The following is a 20,709-nucleotide window of genomic DNA, read 5'->3' on the forward strand; positions in this document are numbered from 1 at the left end:
GGAACTGTGTGAATAAAATAAACTTTGATGGGATTAATAGAAAATATTGTATTTTTGTATATAATCAAGAGGGGATGAAGAAATTATATTACCATTGTAATAGTCATAATATATTGTCTGATAAAAATTTCCACCACAAATCTCATGACCAATTAAAATCCAAAGCTGTGAGGCAGAATTTATGCTAAATAAATGTAATTATTGAATAGTGAATAAGAAAATATTGGAAAAGTCTGTTCCTTTACATATTTTGTAGCATTGTTTGTTGGTTTGCACAGACAACAAAATATAAAATATAAATGCATAAAAAGATGAAAAAGTGACAAATACAGAACTAAAGCCTCATCTGAAATCATGTTTTCTGGAGTTTTATTTGAGTTACAAAATAAGAAGTGCCATCAGCAGACTCCAAAGAGTTTGCCAACTTTCTTTGTGTTACAAGTATTTACATCAAAAAAGTAAAGATCCATCTAAATTTCCACACTCTGCGTTCTCGTATGTCCCGGAGGTAAAGTCTCTGTTAAGTCGCCATTTTTCCACTGACGTTTAAATATTTAAAATATTTACAAAGTTCTGTACTGAAAAACCCCTCAGAATGAAGCTTGCTCGACGTGGAGGCCCATGCCAGATGTGTGACCTCTTCAGTAGTGAGAAGAATAAGCAGAGTTGATGGAAATGAAGTAGCTGTTAAAATGAACATGGTCCTCATCAGGGTCTCCAAAAATTTACAAGTTCATTCTTCCTCCGATAAAAGGCCGAGTGAAGAAGTCTGTACATAATTCATTTTAAAATTACACGATGAAATGTCCCGTTAACCGTTGCAGCACAACAGCTTTAATGATCCTCCTGTGAAGAAATGAGTCAAAAAAAAAACACCAATGAAAGATGCCACCCAGATAGTCACCAGTTTTTATGTTTGTTTTTCTTCCTTCTTCAGCGCATCTCCAACACACTAGAATAAAACTTCAATAAATATAAATACAGCAGAAAAATGGTCAAGTAAGACTCATTCTGGTTTGATCCATCCCTGAGTTTTTTTTTTGTCTTGTTTTTTTTTTTTGTTCTTTTTTTTTGAGAAGGACACATATACCAGACAGGAGTGACAAACAAAAGAAGAAAAAAAAAAATCAAATGTTTAAGGTACATCCAAAAATGTTTTTTCTTTTTTTTCCCCCTCCACTGGATCCAGGAACAGAAACAGAAACTGAAACAAACTCCTCTAGTTTCCTGAGGCTCGCAGGGTGGGAGGGGTCACAGGTCACACAGAGGTGATGACGATCATGAGGTGTGGCGAGATGCTGGAGATCCTGTTCAAAAGGTCGGGGGCCAGCTGAGACAAGTGGCTCTCGGAAAACTCACAGGGCGGGAAAATCTGGAGCACGTAGGCGGGCTGGAAGAAAGAGAAACGTCAAGACGTAAACGCTTTCCTGTGGATTCAGGAGATCAGTGCTGAGCCACACCAATAAATAAAAACACCGATAATCACATTCTCCCTATAAAGTATATTTTATTTACAAATTTTCCCATTTTGTTTTTTTAAAGCTGACCTATTATGTTTCCTTGAATTGGTTAGTAGAGGTTTACAAGCTTCAGGAAAAAAAAACAACAAAAAAACACTTTATGAACAAAGTCCTTCACAAATGTGTCATGTCTCACCTGATTGGAACCTGGATTGGGGATATTGATGATACCAGCTGCCAGTTTTGCCTGCAGGTAGTTGATGAATGCAGCTTTAAGAGCTTGAGTTTGGTTTATGACATCGTCCTGATCTCGTCCACAAGGCAAAGCGAGGAGAAGACAGTAATCACTGTCACCCTGCAGGGAGACAACGTCAACATTTAGTCTCAACATACATTTAGTGCCACAAACTACTTCTTGTTTTTGCTTTTTTTTGTCACATAACGGATGAGAAACGATGTCAGTGAAATTGATCAGTCTACCAGTCAGGGGTACAAAGCTGATTCTATGATGTTGGGGCTCAACATCAAAATGATCCCAAGATCAGCAAGAGAACAAAAAAAAATTAAATCAATGTTCTGTAAGGTGCCTAGTCAAAGCCCAAGTTTAAATTCATTTGAGAGGTGTCCTTCATTAGAGCTGAATTAAAATAAGAGTTGTTGAAGCAACCAGTTATTAGGTCCAAGTTTGGTTATCGTAGCTAAAAAAAAATGAGCATTTTATAACTATATTTTGTATTTACTCATTTTGACCAAGTATCTGAGAAGGTTCGTTTGATCATCTGAAACATTTAAGTGACAAAGAAGCAGAACAAGAAGTCTCCAAGGATTTTAATACCTCTTTTTATTTAACTGTAATCAAAAACACAAGAAATTAAGCAGGAGTAAGACGAAACACAACATACCGTCATTCTTCTGGCTACACTCTCCAACTGAGAGGCCTCCAGCCTCATCCTCTGAGCGATCCTGAGCAGAGCGCCTCCTTCTTGCAAAGGCAGCGATCGATGAGCCAGAGTTTTGTTTCCACAGACGAAATGCAGCTGGACAGCAGCTGTGTCGTTCTTCAGTGCCAGAAGGCCCTGCCACACTATAGGGTACTTCTGTTTCAATTACACAGAAACAGGAAAGGGTGTCAGACGAACACTATTTTAGTTTTGACCAACGAATGCAAACGTCCGTCTTACCGTGAGCAACTGCACCATATTAACAACCTGGGTCATCTTTCCATCTGGTTTAGCCTGGAGTTCTGCACCCTTAACATTAGAAAGCAAATCATCAGAAGAGACATAAAATGAGGGAAAACTACTGCTTCCCCTTTGCTATCTACATGTTCATTTTGAAATGTAAACATAAATGCAGTAAAGCTGAAACAATAATCAACTAATTTAGCACTTGATTCATCTTTAACTGAAGTATTCACTCTAAAAAAAGGAGCATTTGATAAAAAAAAAAACATGTAGACTGCATTTAAGCTTATGAAAAACAACCTTTTCTTGACTGTAAATATGTTCTAACCAAAACTCAAGTGGCATAGTTTTAGATTCACTCGGTTCAAACTATGTTAAAAACACAATCTGCTATTTAGCACCTTTTGCTACCCAATTATTAATCAGAGATACTCAGTGGATAAGCCTACATTGGCAGTGCATTAACTTTTCAGATACATTATAGATTTATAAACAGATAAATATAACTAAAGAAGACAAAATATTACGAGGAATTTTTTTAGCTGAAGATAAATCCTTTGCTACAAATCACCAAGCGTTCACTAAAGGAATGCAGTTATTGCATTTTAGGAAGTAAAATGTTCATTTTCTTATTTAACAAAAATGCTTTGCATCTTATGCATTTTCAATATTGTATAAAATAAGTTTAAATGGTTAGATAAGAAATCTGGAAAATGGGCCAATTTATTAAAATGTAATTATACAATAATCAACTACTGTACTAATGTTTAGCTGCAGCCCTGAAGCGCAGTGAACTTACCATAGACGGAGTGACGTTCAGCGGCGGCTGGCTGTGCCCAACAGGGGCGTCCGGGATCTGAGAATGCATGCGGTTTGGGTACATTCCTGAGTACTCTGAGAACGACCCGCTGGGTCCCGGTGGCATCAGGGGAACCCGTTGAGGTGACGCTATAGCAGCGCCAGGCTGCCGGATCGCCATTATTCCATCCTTTGGAATTACAGGAGAGTGCGGCCTCTTTGCTTCCAGTGGCTTTATGTCCTTCTCAGACACGCCTTTGGGCAACATGTGAGCTCTTGGAGATAAAGAAGGCGGCAGAGTTTCTTGAATGTGTCCAGAATGGGAGTCCAGTGTCAGACGCTCCCCCTGCTGGTGCAGACTGTGAACTCGCATATCTCTGTGTGTGATTAACGTTTCCATGTTAGTCCTCAAAGCTCCCCGAGAGTCTGACGGCAGAGTGGCGGATGGTCTCCCAGCTTGGTGGAAGTGTCTGGATTCGTCCTGTTCGCCCTCGTGGCCCCGCAAAGAACCGTGGTTGACCTTGACCCTGCTGACAGCTTGGGGGGAGGACGACCGCGGCTGCAGGGAACCAGGCCACGGAGAGGCAAGCTGCTCGCTGTGGACGTAGTTCATCACAGACAGAGGTGGTGTGTTGACCCTGACCTCCCCCTGAACCAGATGACCCACTGTAATGGACTGGGAGACACAGTGAGGAGACATTCGTCCCACACCTGCAGGCACGTTGTGAGGTGGCATGATGACAGACTGCTCTGGGTGGTGGACACCGGTGATATACTGCTGCATGGGGTTGAGAGCAGAGGATATCATTACAGGGATCCCCTTGGGTGAGGAGGAGCCAAGAGGCGACGACACCTTGGTGAAAGGAGGATGAGAATGTCCTGACTTTCTCGGGGACCGTGGTTCCTGTTTGATGCCACCAAGATGTGACGGACCTCTGTCACCAGTGGATGTGACAAAGCCCACATGGTTCCCAGGGGGAGACGGTAAATGTGGGCTTATAGCAGGGCTTACAGTGGAGGTCCAAGATGGTTTAGCTCCATCTGTACCATGAGGATCAACATTCTCCATCTTCTTTTGGTGTTTTAACTGCAGGTAGTCTTGGTGGTAACCCATTACCTGCTGGTTACCTGGCGGGAGACGCTTCACGACTCCTTGGGACCCCGCCTGGTAAGCTGAATCCATCTTTTCTAAACTGCTGCTGCTGCTTTCCTCCTTAATTGAAGACAGAGTTGATTGGAGTTTACCAGAATGCCCATGATCGGTTTGTGAAGACCCCTTCTGATGTCCCGACTGAGAATGGCTGTAAACATCTTGTTTAATCTGGGGAATCGATACCAATTGCTGAGATTCAATGTCACCGGCTGTTGCTTGTGGGATTTGACTAATCTTGGCACTGATCCTCAGGGGTCCTTCTGTTTTCTGGCCTGAGTGGCTTAGCACCACCACTCCTTCAGACGTGTTTACTCGCAGACCAGAGCAACACCCAGAACTGAATGTGGGGCCATGGTAAGGTCCACCATCGTCTTTGCTGGGCCTGTAGGCCGTTTTGGGCAGAGTCACATCCATGGAGGGATTTCCAATGATTAGATTAGGTTTTTCCTCAGACTCAGGGGGGTTGCAAACGCGACTAATAACAGAGGTTGCCGTAGATGCAATTACGGAGATCACAGATTTAGTCTCTCCAGGTAACGTGGAGGGTGTTCGGACAATAGGTGGCACTGAATGAGTTGGCGTTTTACTCTCAGGGAGCGGGGATCTGTTGTGAATAGCAGCTGTGATGGCAGGATTGCTTTCAGATGGATTCTGATCTCGGAGGTTGGGCAGACTGGTTGGAGCAGAACTTCCTCCTCCTGGGAGCGTAGTTGCTTTAGGTATCATGAGAATTTTCCTCAAGTCACTTGTGCCTTGATCTAGCTCTTTACTGTTGGAGTCAGAAGCGGTCAGCTGGCCGTCCTTGGCTGTTACTGACATTATATGTGCAGAGGTAACACATGGATCCTTAGACTGGTGTCGCCAGTCGGGTGGAGAAACAGGCGCTCGGCTGGTTTGAATGGATTTGATGTTGGGCCTGTTGGAGGCCACAGAGGGAGAAACACAATCAGCTGGTAACTGTTGAGGCTTTGAGTATATGGGGCTCTTAGCCTGGGGGTGTGTGGGTTTCACAGCTTGTGTTTGCTCTTCCACAGGTGACAGCAACTCTGATTTTGCTGCCTTCACAGCTGAAAGTTCAGCCTCTGATTTCCAGGTTGTAGGAGTGATGACTGCAGCAGCTGCAGCAGATGGAGGCTTCTCAGCCACAATCTTTACATCAGACGCTGCACTCTCAGCTAAAGGCACCGTCAACTCCTCACTTAATTCTTCTTTCACATCTTTTCGTGCATGCTTTGGGGCCTTAGGGCGTTTAGGTGTTTTGGGCCTTCCCCTTTGACTCTTTTTGGGAGTATTTGAGAAGACTGGTTCCTCTTGCAGAGCGGTTTCAGGTTCTTCAACCTTGACCAGAGGGACAAACTCCTGGATCTCAGGTTCTGAACAAACTTCTGTGCTAACTGGAGCGGCTGGGGTGAGAGGTACACTTACATCTTCACCAGTTATTGAGTCAATGGCAGCCATCAGCTCCGTCTCACTGGCAGGATTACAAGACTTTTCCTCCTCAGGGTCACTTTTTACCTCTGCAGGAGGGACAGGGGGAGTCGGTAGTTCTGTCGGAAATGCCGGTTCAGTAAGTTTGGCGATGTTCTCAACTGCCTGCTCCAATTCACGCTCCTGTAGGAAAGAGCTCTTTGAGGCATCTACCTCCTTCTTCTCTTTTTCTTCATTAGGGCACTCTTTGTTGGCTGTACTGCACCTGGAAACGTGATCTTTGACCTCTTTGACATCCAGTATGACTTGGAGGTCCCTAAAAACATGAGGCTTTGGAGCGGCTGTTGGCTTGACTTTTCCTTTTATGATCTTCTCTTTCTCTGAGGCAAGTTTCTCCTCACCCAGCAGTGAATCTGTCTCTTTTCCATTCGATTTCCCCTCACATAATTTTTCATTAACGTCTTTGTCCAGTTCTGTGCCTTGCTCATCTTTTTCACCTTTCTTTACATCTGATTTTACTGAAGAATCTTTGCCTGAAGATGACGAATGTTGTGAAGACAAATCATCTGCTTCTGTGAAATGCATTACTTGATTCTCATCAGCTGTTTCAGTATTATCCCCTTTCTTAGAGCCTGGGACTGAGGGTATTGGATTTGAGGAACCCTTTGTGAGATAAGGGGACATTTTCCCCTTAGCAACTCTTGAAACCCGTTCGCTGCTCTCCGACTCATTTGAATCTGCATCCTTATCCATTTTTATTTTCTCTGTTTTTGCAGCTGAAATCTCTTCAACCGGTTTGCGGTTTTTAGGAGGACGCCCACGTTGTTTTGCTGGCGCTGGAGTCGGTGGTTCCGACTCGGTGCTGTGCTGCACAGCTTCTTTCTCTGTACCCCGCTTTCGTGCAGAGCGAGGTGACTCAGTCTCCTTGCCACGAGTCGGTGCATCGTCTTCCACTGGAGTTGCATAAACAGATTTTACATTTCTTCGAGTTCTTGCTCTACTTATCGGGATGCTCTGCTCCGAATGGTCATGATCTGACCCAGGAGTTGGAGACTTGGCTGAGGACTTTGTTTCAGCTCTTGGGGATGAGCCACGCTTCAGCTTATCTTTGTCGATGCGCTCACTCTTTCGTGTAGCTTGTTTCTCAGAGACAGATGTTAAAGGAACTTGAGCAGGAGATTGCCTGCCTTTTTTAGTTTTCATTTCTTTTGTTTTATTTTCTTTTTGAAAGGAGACTGGCTCTTCAATTGCATCGGTATCAACAGAAATCTCTTCTTTACTCACTTCTTCAAGTTTCTTCTCTCCTTCTGACTCTACTGCTGTTGGACATGTGGAAAGAGGGTCTTCTTTGATTAAATCTGCCTCTTCAGCAACACTGAGTTGTACTGGACTACTGGCTGTAGGCACTTCTGGTTGTGACATCTCAGGACTTGGCTCTGATCTGCTAACCAACTCTTCATGAGAACCAGGGTCGTTTGTTTGTTCGTCAATTAAAGGCTTTGCATCCTCTTCAAGAAATTCCTGCTTCTCCTCAGAAATGTTAGTTTCAGGAACCATTTCAGGTGCAGGTTCAGATTTTAAGGTCTCAGTTGGTGAACAATGCATTGTTACAACATTTTCACTTTCTTGTACTTCTTCCTTTGTCTCCTCTTTTGTAAAAGACATAGGTGGGCATACATCAGCGGGTGGAGATGGTAACACACATTTCTGGTCTGAAGGAGGTGTATCTATGCTTGCAGACTGAGTAACAAGATTAGGAATCAGTTTTGGTTCAGGAGCAACTTGTTCAACAGGACTGATAGGTTTGATTTCAGCTGCCACACTAGATTCTGACGTGTCATTAGACCGTAAATCTTGTTGTTCCTGCTCAGACGGTTTTTCCTGTTTATTTTCACTTGTACAAACTGTGTTTCCTTGATACTCCTGCTGACTCTTGTTTTTTTGTTGTTGTAGTTGCGTGAGCTCCAGAAAACGGCTGTGAAAGAGGACAACAGGGCCGGTCTCAAGTTCTCCCTCTGCTCCTTGCTGACTAGCTTGTTGGTTCAACATGTGTTCCAACTCTTCGTATTTGCGCTCAAGATGTTGAAGTCGTCTAGAGTCCAGCTCAAACACAGCGCTGTGAAGGAAACGTGAAGCGAAAAGCTCTCTTCGTTCCTGTTCCTCCGGCTTGGGCTCTTCTTTCCTGTCATCCAGTTTGTCCTCAGAGCCACTTCGTATCTTTTTCTTTTTCATGTACCAGGAAGGAGTAGGTCTTGGTGCTGATTCTACTTTCTCTGTGTCTTTCTGGCTTCGGAAATTCACAAAGTGGGAATCGTAATCTAAAAATGACCAGTTATCCTCACGAGAAGAGGACAGAGACTTTGCTCGTTCCAGTAGAGCTTTAGTATCAGGGGTGATGGTCTGGTCAAGTGCGGTCGAGTAGAATTTGTTTCTTTCAAGGTGAGCCAGCTTTGGGTCTGAAAACCGATCAAGTCTCGGCCTCTCAGAAAAAGGCATAGAGGTGGAGGGAGCAGGAGAGAGGGGTTTGTTCTCTCTATCCTCTTCAGAGTCTGATCTCACTTCCCCAGGCTCCAAATCATGCCAAAGGCCGTATTCTGAGGGCTTGCGGTTGTGAAGGTTTTTGCCCAAGCCTCTAGAAAAGTTCAGGTTGGGTAGCAGGTCCTGCTTAACTCTGCTATCCCACCTCTTTTGTTGATCTTCTTCCCCAATATTAATGGGGATGTTTGTCTTGTTCACCTGTGTGTTGTGGGTCCTTTTGACCAAAAGCTCAAGTTCTGGGTGAATCTTCTGATTGTTTCGACTCAACTCCTTCAGAGAGGCATCCATGAAGTCCTCCTCGGCATGCTGAGAGAAAACCTGGTGTCCTGGAGAAGGGGTACTACTCCAGTCAGGGTCTTCACTTTTTTGTCTCCTATAGAAACGCTCTCTCTTTATCCCGGGCTCGGCTTCGAACTGGTCAGACAGCTTGTGAGACGGAAAATTATCTGTGACGTCCTCAGGTGGTTTACCAACTTCATGTACAAGGCTACGATGTTCCAGGTCTTCGGTTTCGTTTCTTTGCAGACTTTCTGCTTTTTTCAGTTTGTCAGACTCGCGCTGTTGCTGCTGCTGCATGTGTAAGCGTCTGTTTTGCTCCATCTGCTTGCGGTAACTCTGAGAGAGATCAATGTCGACATGGTCTTCTTTAGTCTTGGTGTTTTTATTAGTTTCAGCATTCTGACTAGGCTTGAATGCAGCATTTTGTTCTTGCTCTCGTACAATGCTTTGATCTGAATTCCCCTCTAGTGAGACCCTTCTGGAGGAAGTGCTTCCTTGTTGTCGTTTCGACTCTGGCAGATCTGCAGAACCTTCGGATTTTTCTCTTTGTCCCCTGAGATCCTCTAGTCCATCCTTTTGAGTGACACTTTTTTCTGTTTTGAGTCGTGCATCTCGTCGCTGAGGATCTTTGTGTTTGTCTGCGTCTGGTTCTTTCACATATGTGGTACTGGATCCAAAGTCTGATGACTGACTGCCATCCTCGTCCTCATGCCTGCTTCTTTTCTGACGAACAGTTTTGCCACCTATATCCCCAAAGCGCCTTTTTCTTGCAGCGAGGCGATCTGAATCCACTGCTGAATCCTTTCCATCGTTTCCAATATCAGACTTGGGTTGTTTTTTAAGTTTGGGTTTTCCGTCTAGCTCTGCAATATCCCCTTTAGTTGTTTCAGTTTTTACAGAGTCTTGAGGAACAGTTAACTGGTTTCCAGACAGAGCGTCTCCATCCACCTTAGATTTCGGTTTCTCATGAACATCTTGGTCTGATCCCCTTCCTCTTCCAGATCCTCCATCAAAAGCAGCATCCGTCTCCGTTTCTGGTACCTGGCTAGCCGGGGACTGACCCTTTCCTTTTCTTGATTTATTCTTTTCAGTCTTTTCTTTGTCAGTTTTATCTTTTCTTTTTGGACGTTTGATTTTCTCTGCCCCTGGCACGCGATCGGGCTGAGCGCTCTTCTCACTCTTTGCTGCGTGATCTAGCAAGGTCTTTTCAGATTTGTCAAAATGTGGAGGTGACATGGAGCTCACGCTGCCACTCCTCTCTGAAGACTGGCTGTAAACGCGCCGTTCTGAGTCTCTGGCAGCACGTTCGGACGGAGAAGGAGAAATTGTGGGAGTGACGGCTCTTCTTTGCGATGGGCTCCACCTGCTGCGATCAGCCTCAAAGCGTTCGCGCTCTCTTTCTCGTTCTCTTTGAATGTAGGTATATTTTCTGATGTCCTGCTCGAAGGGGTCTCGGTAATCCCTGTAGTCTCTTGGATCCTCATGATAACGTGGGTCAAAGTGTTCTCCCTGATAATGCTCCAGTTCAGGAAAACGCTCTCTGCTGCGTGCGGCGTACTCTCTGCGAGCTTCCTCTGGATAAAGGCCAGTGGTTCTTATATTCTCATAGTAAGCTCTCTCTGCTGTAAACTCATGATAAGGAGGTCTGCGATCCTCTCTGTGAAATGAACAGAAGAGATTATTAATCACTTTAGAAATGTTAAAAATATACACGTTTGCTTTTCTATATATTTAAGACAGGTTCATTTAAATTCCTTAAAATACCAATGGAGCAGTTAAATGAGAAAGAAAATAAATTTACCGTCGTTCTGGTGGAACTTCATAGAAGTCTCTAATGTCTTGTCCAGAGACTTGCATTGAGCGGTAAAATGCATTCTGGCTCTCCTGACTTGCAAAATCCACCTATTGATGAGCAAAAATACCAATTAAATACAGAAATAAGGAAAAAAAATTAAATAGACATTAATGTATCTTTTTTTTTTTTTTACCTTAATTTTATTACCACCAATCTTCCAGCCTTTGGTCTCCCGCACAGCTGCCTGAGCAAAATCCGTGTTGTTGTACAAGATGAGCGCCATCCCCTTTAGTCTATCAAATACGACCTATGAAAGGTACAAGCACACAGTTACAAACAGGAGAACTAAAATAAAGTCCAGAAAACCATAGAGATGTAAAAAAAAAAAAAAAAAAAAGAGGCTTACTTTAACTACATGCCCGTAACGCATGAAATGCCGTGTGAGGTATTGCTCTGTGATGTTGGGGGCCAAACCATCAAGCCAAACACATGTAGTAGGTATACTCTTCCCAAAACCAAGCTGCAAAGAGATGTAGAGCAGCAATTTTACAGACATAAACGGTAAATAATTCAACATAGAAAAGAAATGGTTCAGGGGATAAAATTACTACCTTAAGCCTGTTGTTTCCCAGATATTCTGCATCCATTTTCTTTATGGCCTTGCAAACGCTGCCAATGTCAGAGTACTGGACAAAGGCATACTGAGGAATCCCATTTACTTTCTTGATGTCAATGTCCTTAAGAGGAAGAGACAAGAATTACAACAATGCTTACTGTAAAGTGGGAGACATCAGTTTCACAGCACAAATCTGTGTGAGAACTTACAACAATTTCTCCAAAGCGCTGAAAAATGTCCAGGAGTTGCTGATAACTGGTGGTCTTTTCAAGGTTGCCTATAAACAGCGTCCGTGTAGCTTTGGGGTGGAACTCGTCTAGGCGTCCATCTAACGGTCTGTAGTCATTTTCATTCTCTGTTTCTGAGGGGAAGAAACAGGTTTCAATAGCTACATTTACATCCACTCATGTTTTGGAAGTTCAGTCATGTTAAATAATCTCCATCTCACACCAAAGTATTAGAGCCAGACTAAGATTTTAGTTTTGAAATTACGAGAATGAAGTCATAAGTTGAACAGAGACAATATTAGCAGGAAAAAGTCGTAAAATTACCAGAAAAAGTTAAAACATTAATGAGATCAAAGCTTCGACAGAGTTGAAAAATCTGATAATTTTACTGATAATAATTTGATGCTGATGTGTTTAAGTATGTCCTTATTGGTAAAACCGATACCATAGTATAACTTCACAAGAGTTATAAAATTATTACTTTATTCTTTAAATACTATGACTTTATTCTTATTCTGGTAATATTGCAAGTTTATTCTTGTATTATTTTCTCACATCATTGTAACTTTTTTCTCATAATATTACAACATTTTTTCAAAAGTTTTTATTCTCGTATTATTAGAACTTAATTCTCGTAATAAGTTTTATTATTGTATTTTTACGACTATTCTCGTAAATCCGATTTTCTTTTGGTAATATGGCTTTTTGTATTATTTCAACTTACAGTTGTGTGATTGTTCTTGTAATATTACCTTTTTCCTGTAAGATGACTATTCTCAAATTACACATTTTTTCCATACTACAATATTATTCTCATTGTTTATTCTAGTATTATTACATCTTTTTTTCCGTATTATTATTACTCTCATTTTGATTTACTATCGTCAAAATGACTATTCTTTTATTACAACTTTTATTCCTCATACTACAATTTCATTTTCCTAATATGAGGTCATTATCCTATTATTACAACTTTGACTTACTGTCAAATGACTTAAACCTTGTATTATGACTTTTTTCTTGTATAGTGACTATTTATTCTCATAACTACATTTTTCTTAGCCTGGTCCTAATGATTTGTCATCCGTCACAACTTACCTGGACCATTCCAGGCTGTAACCTCAATAAGCATCCCAAAGAACAGCTTTCCCTTGGAGACGCTGAGGGCTTTCTCTTGGTCCTCTTGCTGTCTGAAGAACACTAGTCCATAGCGGTCCTCTGATGCGCCATGAATCTGCACTGAATTCACTTTCCCGTATTTCTTGAATTCATGGAAGAGTCCATCTTTTAAACTTGTATCTGCAGAAGGAAAAGTCAAACTGTCAGTCAAATCTGCAACAGAAATTAAAACAGATTTTCCAAATATGGTGTTAAATTACAGATCAATTTTTTTACAGGTCATTTTAGTGGCTGGATCTTAAATGTGTTTCAAAATGAAAATACAGATTACTTCAGTTATACAATTCAATATTAACAGAAAATAGGGAAGTAGGGGAGTTAAAACTGAGAAACAACATGGCAACATGGAACATCCAACCAAAATGAAACTCCTCAACACTTTAGTCTTTAAAAAAAGTACTGCTCTCCTATCTGGGACAGACTTCTACCCTGATTATCTGTTCTGGCCACAGACAAAAAGATCCTGGAAAAGGAGAAGGTTCCTGCAGTGGAAACACATTTTAAACTGATAATAACCCAATCCAAGTTTATTATGCATGAATCAGAAAATGCCCTAATAATAACTGGTATTTTAAACAATTAGAAAACTAAACTTTCCCCCAAACAAACTGGAATCCAGCTGAACATTTGAGAGGCTGTCTAACAAAACTAACCTGTGGAGCGCACTGGTAAGTTTTGCACTTTAATCCCAAAGCTTCTGCGAGGCTCTTCAGAGTCCATCACTAAACATGTCTGGGGAGCTGTGTGAGCAGCCGACGACTGAACGGAGCGGGCCCGGGAACCGTCGCTGGAGCTGCTGTTTGAGTCGCTGCCAAACAGAGACAGAAAAGACACAAAAATCAGTTGGACAAACAAATGAATAAAGTCAATCAATAGGTAAAACGTTCAGATTTTAAGATGCATACCTGCCGCTGCCTGTGCTGCTGGTGCTGCTGACAGAGTCGGAGCTTGAAGATCTACTTTGAGATCTCGATCTTGGACCTCTTCCGGGGGACAAAGGGGTTCTTTTAGGAGAATGAGGGGTTTTTGAGGTTTGCCCTGCGGTCCGCTGAGGAGACGGATGCCTCGACTGGGAGGAATGAGATGATCTGCTTCGACGGTGGTGATACGATCGATCAACACGTCTCCCCCTATCGTCTCTGTAGAGGTCTCGGCGTGTTGAATTGGTAAGGGTAAATGGGTCTCGTATTCTAGAGTCAAAATGTGGGTCTGCTGTCTCAAAACTCCCTCCGATGGCACTGCTGCCGGGGCCGGTGGTTGCAAACACCGGGCGATCGCGGTAATAATCGGCATTGTAGTGACGTTGTCTGTCAAAAGTCCCGCTGCGCTCATGGTGGCCATATGGGCTGTGATCATAAGCACGTTCACGGCTTTCTGAGCTACTGTGAATTAAGAACAAGGCAGAGAGATTTACAAAAGAAAAGAAGAATTAGTAAACTCTTGAATTAAAAACAGTCCATTAGTTACTTATACAGCACAGATGCAACAAAGCAACTTGTTAGAGAACAACCAAGTATGCCACAACTACACAAAAGAAAGAACAGGCTCACTACTCATTGAGTTTTCAGAACCAGCTTTGCATACAGGGCAGCAATTTGAAAATCTAGGCTGAAAAAGTGCATATAAACTACAACGCCTTGTAATAGTATTCAAATCAGCTGAACTTCTCCACATTTGTCATGTTAAAACAACCATTTTTAGTGCAGTTTTGTTGCAGTTGTATGTGGTAAACTAACAACATATTGGAAGAAAAAACCTAAGTGTGACTTGAACTTGTTTTTAGATCCCTTATTAAAATCCACTGCAGCCAAATATTTTAAGTAGTTACTTAAATGAGTAAACTGAGTCCAGCTGGGTATAACTACACCTTATTATAAATAAAGATGATCCATTAAAGCCTCTCAGGAAACAGTAAGCATGTGGAAGAAGGTGCTCTTGTCAGAGGTGACAAAAATTGGCCAAAAGCTGCTTTTGGTTGAAAACTAGCAATGAACATCCCCCCTTAACTTACCATGCACTCAGTGAAACATGGTGTTGGCTGTGGGTAGACAGGGAAGCTGGTACAAGTTTGATCAGAAAGTGGCGAAATATGAGACGATAACATGCAAACGGACAGACTAAAAGAACTGCAGTGGAAAACGGTTGAAAATTTATTTAAATTGGTGGTACTGAAAAGAAATGCACTCCACACTTTTCAGATTTTGATTTGCAAAAACATTTTTGATAAACCTTGTTATCAACCAAAGTCTATATCAACATAAATCTCCAGCAAAAAGATAAAAACTCCACTATGTTGAAGTTTGTAACATGAGATATATGGAAAAAGACCAAAGGGAGTGAATACTTTTGCAAGGCGTTGTTTTTCTTGCCACATTTATTTGTTGTTTAAGCAACAATAGGTGTTAGGATATGTTTTGTTTTTTTTTTCCAATGGTGTAACAGCGACAAATTACTCCAAAGAGGGGGCAAGGCTGTCTTAAAAGAGAACATTAGTCACATTCAATCTGCTTCAACTTCTTTCATCTGTATTTCTATGTCCAGATTTCAGAGGCTGATAAAAATGCTTCACATAAAAGAAACAAAATCACATTTTGTTTGATTTTCAGGTTTAAAATCCTACATACAATCTAAGTAGAATGGATTTATACATGTTATGCATGCCATTTAAAATGTAAATTACACATTGTACTACTTTTGTAACTCTGTGAAAGGAAACATATTCATGGGCCGAAAAAGATTATTCACCTCTTGCATTAAGTTATGCAACTTCCTCTAAAAGCAGCAGTAAACTAAACTTTCACAAAGCACTAGGGAAGCAGAAAGATAAAAATATGGCCAGAGAAATACCAACCTTTTGGGAAAGAAGTTACCAAAATTAATCCAAATAAAATCTAGGTGGTCAGAATGTGAATGCCCCAATGAAAAATTGGAGAAAAACAAAAACATCAATTGATCCAATTAGGGGAAAAAGGTTTCTCCTGAATTGTACTTTGAGTTATCTTCAAGGACCAGGTGAGGATTCCTGTATATTCCACAGTTTGGTATTTAGTTACTTAATTCTCTCCATTGGATGAGGACAAAAAAGGAAAAGCAAACAATTTTAGAAATATGCTCCTTGACAAATCTGAATAAATGGAGTGGGGGAAAAATAACTTGATAATATGTCAAAAAAAATATGATGATGAACTTAATCTGCATATCCAGGTCAACTAGCTAATAATATGTTTGAAGGCAATATGGCAAATATATCCACATGGATCATCAGTCTTGGTGGCAATGGTAGAATAAGGAAGGAGTATGTCCCAAAGGTTGAGCGATTCCATTGAAGAAAAAACTAAACATACCAATAATAATAAAAAAAAAAAAATCCCAGTGGATTACATCCTGCTTCTTAACTTCTGGAAGAATCAGACACATCACAGAGTAATAAATCCTTTTCGATTCTTGGTATCGCATAATTCCAAAGTCCAACGATCCCATTAGGCGTGTTGGTAGAAATATATGGCTTTTTTTTGTTTACAGTCATCCTGGGCTCTTGGAGGTCGCACGCACAGGCACAGTACATCCACACCTTGGTATTCCAGATAAATGGCAACAATAAACCTAGCCACCGTATGATCCACATCACTCTGTCCACGACGAACTGCATCCACGACGTTCCAGCCTTCTTCATGCTTCCTCAGATGAAGAATTACGCCAAAAACCTTGGAAGACTGCCGTTTGGATCCGGGAGCGTTCGCTTTCTGCCTTCTGAATATAACTTCCACATTCGGGGCATGGCATCAGTAAAACAGTTACACTTTACTCTAAAGTAACTTGGAAAACTTGGGGTATATGCATTTGTTCAGTCTTTCTTGTGATGTGTATTCTCTAAGTTCTTCCATCCAGTTGCTTAAAACTTAAAATCCAGTACAGGGTATATCCACATATTGGGAAAGGGAGTAGTCCAACAATCAAGTCTTGGGTCAAAAATGATAGGCCAGTGGCAGGACATTGATATACCTCAATAAATCCTTCAGGCAAAAAGTAAATCCTTCATATTTGGGATTTATCTCCAGCTTCAGGCAAATCCATGTATAAATCAGGGTTACATTCCATGTTGATTAAAAAACATATCCAAAATCTCCCCAAGGTAGTATCCCACATAATAAATCCACAGCTCACCAGGATATTCCTCTTGGATGTAAAATCCAAACCAGATGTAAAAAAACCTTGAAATATAGTTACCTTTGCAAATGATAGTGAAATTAATTTACTTAAATCCCATGGGCAAGGCGAGTCAGGTGTGATGAAGAGTGGAGTGATCCCTAGATTACCTTTGTGTGACCCCTGGAGGTACCGCTCCCTGATGAACAACCCCACTATGTGTACAGGTTTTACACTTAAATGAAACCTAGAGCACTCTGGATTTTTTTTTTTTTTGAGGGACACCGTGTCCACTTACCCATCTATTCTCCGTTCAAAACGTCCCTCTCGGGTGTGTAGGGACACAGGTGGGCCAAACACTGGGCCAACTGTTCCCCTAGGGAATCCTGCAACGTCTCGACTGCTGGAGGGGGAGCTGTCTTCGAGGCCCCGCACAGCACTGGGGACTGACCCCGGCTCATTGTAGTCAGTCCGAAGGTCTCTGTCTCCCATCTTATTGACAGCATTGTGAGCCTTCTGTGCACTTTTGATATCCACAAAATCCACAAAGGCTGCAACACCGCCCTCTGACCCTCGCTTTCGCAGAACCTTGACGCTCTCCACGCGGCCATACCTGACAGGAAATTACAGACACAACAAAGGAGGAGTTACATTCAGAGTATCCAAAAATAGCCTACTGTCTTTCTGTATGGAACAAACTTGATATTCAAGAGCAGAGAAGGCAACACAATAGTGTCAAAAGGAAAATATATTTTCCTTTTGTATTTAATCAGTTTTAGATTACAAACAACCTACATTGAAGCCAGGACAATGGCACTTTGTGTTGTAAATGCTGTTCAAACAACAAAAAGACTATAGTAATCAAGTTGATTCTAATGATATAATCACAAATTGACGTTCTTGTTAGGTTTAGATTAGTTTGTTGGTGAGAATGGCCTCTAAATTACGAGGCAAACAAAAAACGATAAAAGATCTGTAAAGCTGTAAATATTGACGTCTATCAACCTTAGTGATGACAACTGAGGAAAACACAATGATTCGCGGTCTGTGGAGTTAATCCTACAGCACCACAATTTAAAGTAGTTTCAGTGACAGCAACCGACTTGAACACTGTGCAGCTCAACAACTTGCTAACATTTGGTCCCGAGTCCTGAAAGCTCATTAAAATGATTTAGAGTTGGGCTTTTTAAAAACACTTCTCTACGATTTTAGACTGGCAGCGAAGGGAGAAATCGTATTTGAGTGATCAAAATAACAAAAGTCCTCCACATCATTACGGTGGACCCTGGCTGTCTTTTGGCTTGCACAGATCACGAAAACCTGTCGACTTCCCACAAAATGGTTGGCTGGGTGGTAGCTCGGTGGCTAGCGGCTAACTGCCTTCTTGCGTTAGCAAAAGTTAGCGGAAGACTCTAAAATATCAACATGTACGCCTGGGCGAGTCGCTTTGGTTAAATATTCTTAAACAAATGCAAATGTGATGTAATAAAGCACACGCACCATACAGGAAACCTCTCGAGGAGTAAAAGTTAATAATGCTAACGTTAGCGGTGTTAGCAGGGCTAGCAGCGTAGCCTCGCATCGAGAAAAGGTTAGTGCTGCAGCCAGCGCGCGCAGCTCCGCAAACACGGTCTCTCGCTTGCGTAACGTACCTTTTAAAATGCTCCATGATTTTCTCCTCGCGAACATGTTCGGGTAAATTTCCCACCCAGAGGTGTCTGGTTTCCCGAACCATCTTGCGATCTTCTTTCCCCCTTCAAACACATATGATCTCGCACGTTTTTAATCCCCTGCCGGTCGGAGGTCCGCCTGAACAAAATGACCGACGGTTGATTCCGTGAACGATGTGGGCCCGACCGCCTGCTCCCCGTGTAGCTTTAGCTGCTGGCTGGCTGCTGCTGCTTCTGCTGCGTCCTCGATCAGAGCGCGTGCACGCGCGCCGGCCTCGCTCCCGGTTGGTGGTTTCGGGTTGCGAGCCGCGTGCGTGAGTGACCCAGGCGCATGCGTGAGCAGCGAGCACGCGGTTTCATGACGAAAGCAAATCAGCACAAGATTTTTGTGTGCGAGTGCAGACAAATGTCTGTTTAAAGATAGCTACGTTACCGACACGTAGAAGAAAATAAGAAAATATATACACAACATAAACAATTAAAATGTATATATATTTTTATTTAGATATATACTTAATTTCTGCATGATTTAATCATAATTACTAGAGGTGGGTAGAGTAGAATTAGCACTACTTCAACTTATTTTTACTCAAGTAAAAGTAAAATGTAGTCATCTAAGAAATTACTCAAATAAAACTAAAACATATTTTGTAAAAAGGCTACTGAAGTACCCAGTAACTGATCAAAATATCAGTCATTTAATATTTAAAGATTACATCAACCAAAAATTTAAGTTTTGTGGAAATTTTAGTATTTTAAAGATCAAAATGAAATAATTTATATAAATAACATAATTACAAAACAACAAAATTAGGCAAAAGAATAAATTTGTTGATATTTTAACAAAAACTGTAGGTGTGTGTCTGTGTCTGGTGAATTTTAGGTTAAAGTAAGCTTATTCTTCATTCAGTGACGTGGCAAGAGTATCCAGAAATTTTATTTAATTTAATAAAATTACTCAAGTAAAAGTCAAAAGTACAGGTGTAAATACACTTTTAAGAGTACATTTTTTTTTCCAGTAAGTTACTCATTAAATGTAACTGAGTAAATGCAACTGGCTACTACCCTGCTTTGATTATTATTAATCAGAAGTGGCCAGAGTACACAAAAATTGTGCTGAAATATTTTTTACTCAAGTAAAAGTACAACATGTTCCGTAAAGGCTTTTAAAGAGACTGATAATAACATCTAATTCAATATTTAACAATGATATAATTAGACAAACAACAAATATAAAGCTATATGCAAATCATTGTATACTCAAGATTTAAATCAAAACAAAACAAAACAAAACATAATTATAAAATGTGAAGCAGAGGGAACACTTTTTCCCAAAAAATGTTTCTCTTGCATCATGGTGTGTTTTTGTAATTGCTTTAAGTCGAATTAAAATCTCAGCAACATCCTGGTTTCTATTTATGAATCTTAGTTGTTGTTTACTCTTATAATCTTAGCTAACCTGGCTTCCCCTGGCTGTCTTTGTGAATCTCAGTTCCTCTTTTATTTTGGTAAGCTGTGTTCCATTTACTTCCTGTTTTCCTGTTAGCACTCTTTCTTGTCAAATTTTGACTTGTCATTCTCATACTGGTTTGTGCTCCGTTTTGAGTTTGTTTGCTTTGCTTTGTTAGTTTTCTACATTCTTAAGTAATCATTGTCACATCACCAACACAGCTGTAGTACATTCAGTTTCTGACTCACCTTATTTCCATGTCACTAATCACCTCCTAATAATTAATCCTCCAGTTTTCCGTTTTTCTTTGTCAGAGCATTTCTGTTCTCTGCCTGTCCCTCGGTGCTTCCTCGTGTGTTCATTGCCAATATTCTCCACTTCCCTTTCCTCTCTCCTTCAGCGCTTGTAAGTCTGTTTTTCTCAATAAATACTCTAAAAAATGAAGAAAATGTACATATAACATCTTTAAAAACCCATTATTGGCCAGAACAGCAATATAAAAATCAGCTATTGAAGTTGGCCAGTCTGTCCATATTTAAAGGCTTAAATAAAACCTAACAAAAATCATAAATTTGTGAAAATAGCATAATAGAGAAGTTTTGTCTGCAACTGGTCATAGATTTTTTTTAAAAAAAATAAAAACAGCAAAACAGTTTTTCTTAGAAAAAGATTTTTTTTTTATTTTTTTTTTTACATATTTCAAAAGATCTGTAATTCCAGAAGCCATTTTAAGATATAGACTGTAAAAATAAAACCAATTTATTAAAAAAGCTAAAATAGATTTGA

At 41.0% G+C, this 20,709-nt stretch overlaps 1 protein-coding gene across 4 annotated transcripts; it reads right to left on the reverse strand.

The window, feature by feature from the left end:
* Nucleotides 1-347: 347 nt before the first annotated feature.
* On the reverse strand, nucleotides 348-18,743 carry LOC106960335 (msx2-interacting protein). Of its 4 annotated transcripts, none has more exons than XM_015053382.1 (15): nucleotides 18,456-18,743; nucleotides 17,102-17,416; nucleotides 13,563-14,036; nucleotides 13,311-13,465; nucleotides 12,577-12,777; nucleotides 11,461-11,612; nucleotides 11,247-11,372; nucleotides 11,042-11,155; nucleotides 10,829-10,942; nucleotides 10,642-10,742; nucleotides 3,444-10,497; nucleotides 2,642-2,710; nucleotides 2,363-2,557; nucleotides 1,657-1,815; nucleotides 348-1,390 (listed from the first exon to the last, which is right to left on the reverse strand). In XM_015053382.1, exons 1-15 carry the CDS (start codon nucleotides 18,536-18,538, stop codon nucleotides 1,259-1,261), a joined length of 9,444 nt encoding a protein of 3,147 aa, XP_014908868.1. In that variant the 5' UTR covers nucleotides 18,539-18,743; the 3' UTR covers nucleotides 348-1,258. The 4 variants fall into 4 exon arrangements, with proteins under 4 accessions (XP_014908868.1, XP_014908867.1, XP_014908870.1 ...); XM_015053381.1 differs by having other exon boundaries at nucleotides 13,563-14,039; XM_015053384.1 differs by lacking the exons at nucleotides 17,102-17,416; nucleotides 18,456-18,743 and adding an exon at nucleotides 15,509-17,089.
* Between the last annotated feature and the right edge of the window lie 1,966 nt (nucleotides 18,744-20,709).

The sequence above is a fragment of the Poecilia latipinna genome, unplaced genomic scaffold (assembly GCF_001443285.1).
Source record: "Poecilia latipinna isolate Pla-1442-1.1 unplaced genomic scaffold, P_latipinna-1.0 Scaffold1177, whole genome shotgun sequence".
NCBI classification, from domain to species: Eukaryota; Metazoa; Chordata; class Actinopteri; order Cyprinodontiformes; family Poeciliidae; genus Poecilia; species Poecilia latipinna.

Excerpts from the sequence above, each read along its gene's own strand:
- LOC106960335 (XM_015053381.1), bottom strand. The coding sequence starts at position 18,538 with ATGGTTCGGGAAACCAGACACCTCTGGGTGGGAAATTTACCCGAACAT. Across the intron at positions 12,778-13,310 it reads CTTACCAGTGCGCTCCACAG|ATACAAGTTTAAAAGATGGA; the intron begins GTTAGTTTTGTT and ends TTCCTTCTGCAG. Across the intron at positions 2,558-2,641 it reads ATATGGTGCAGTTGCTCACG|AAGTACCCTATAGTGTGGCA; the intron begins GTAAGACGGACG and ends TAATTGAAACAG.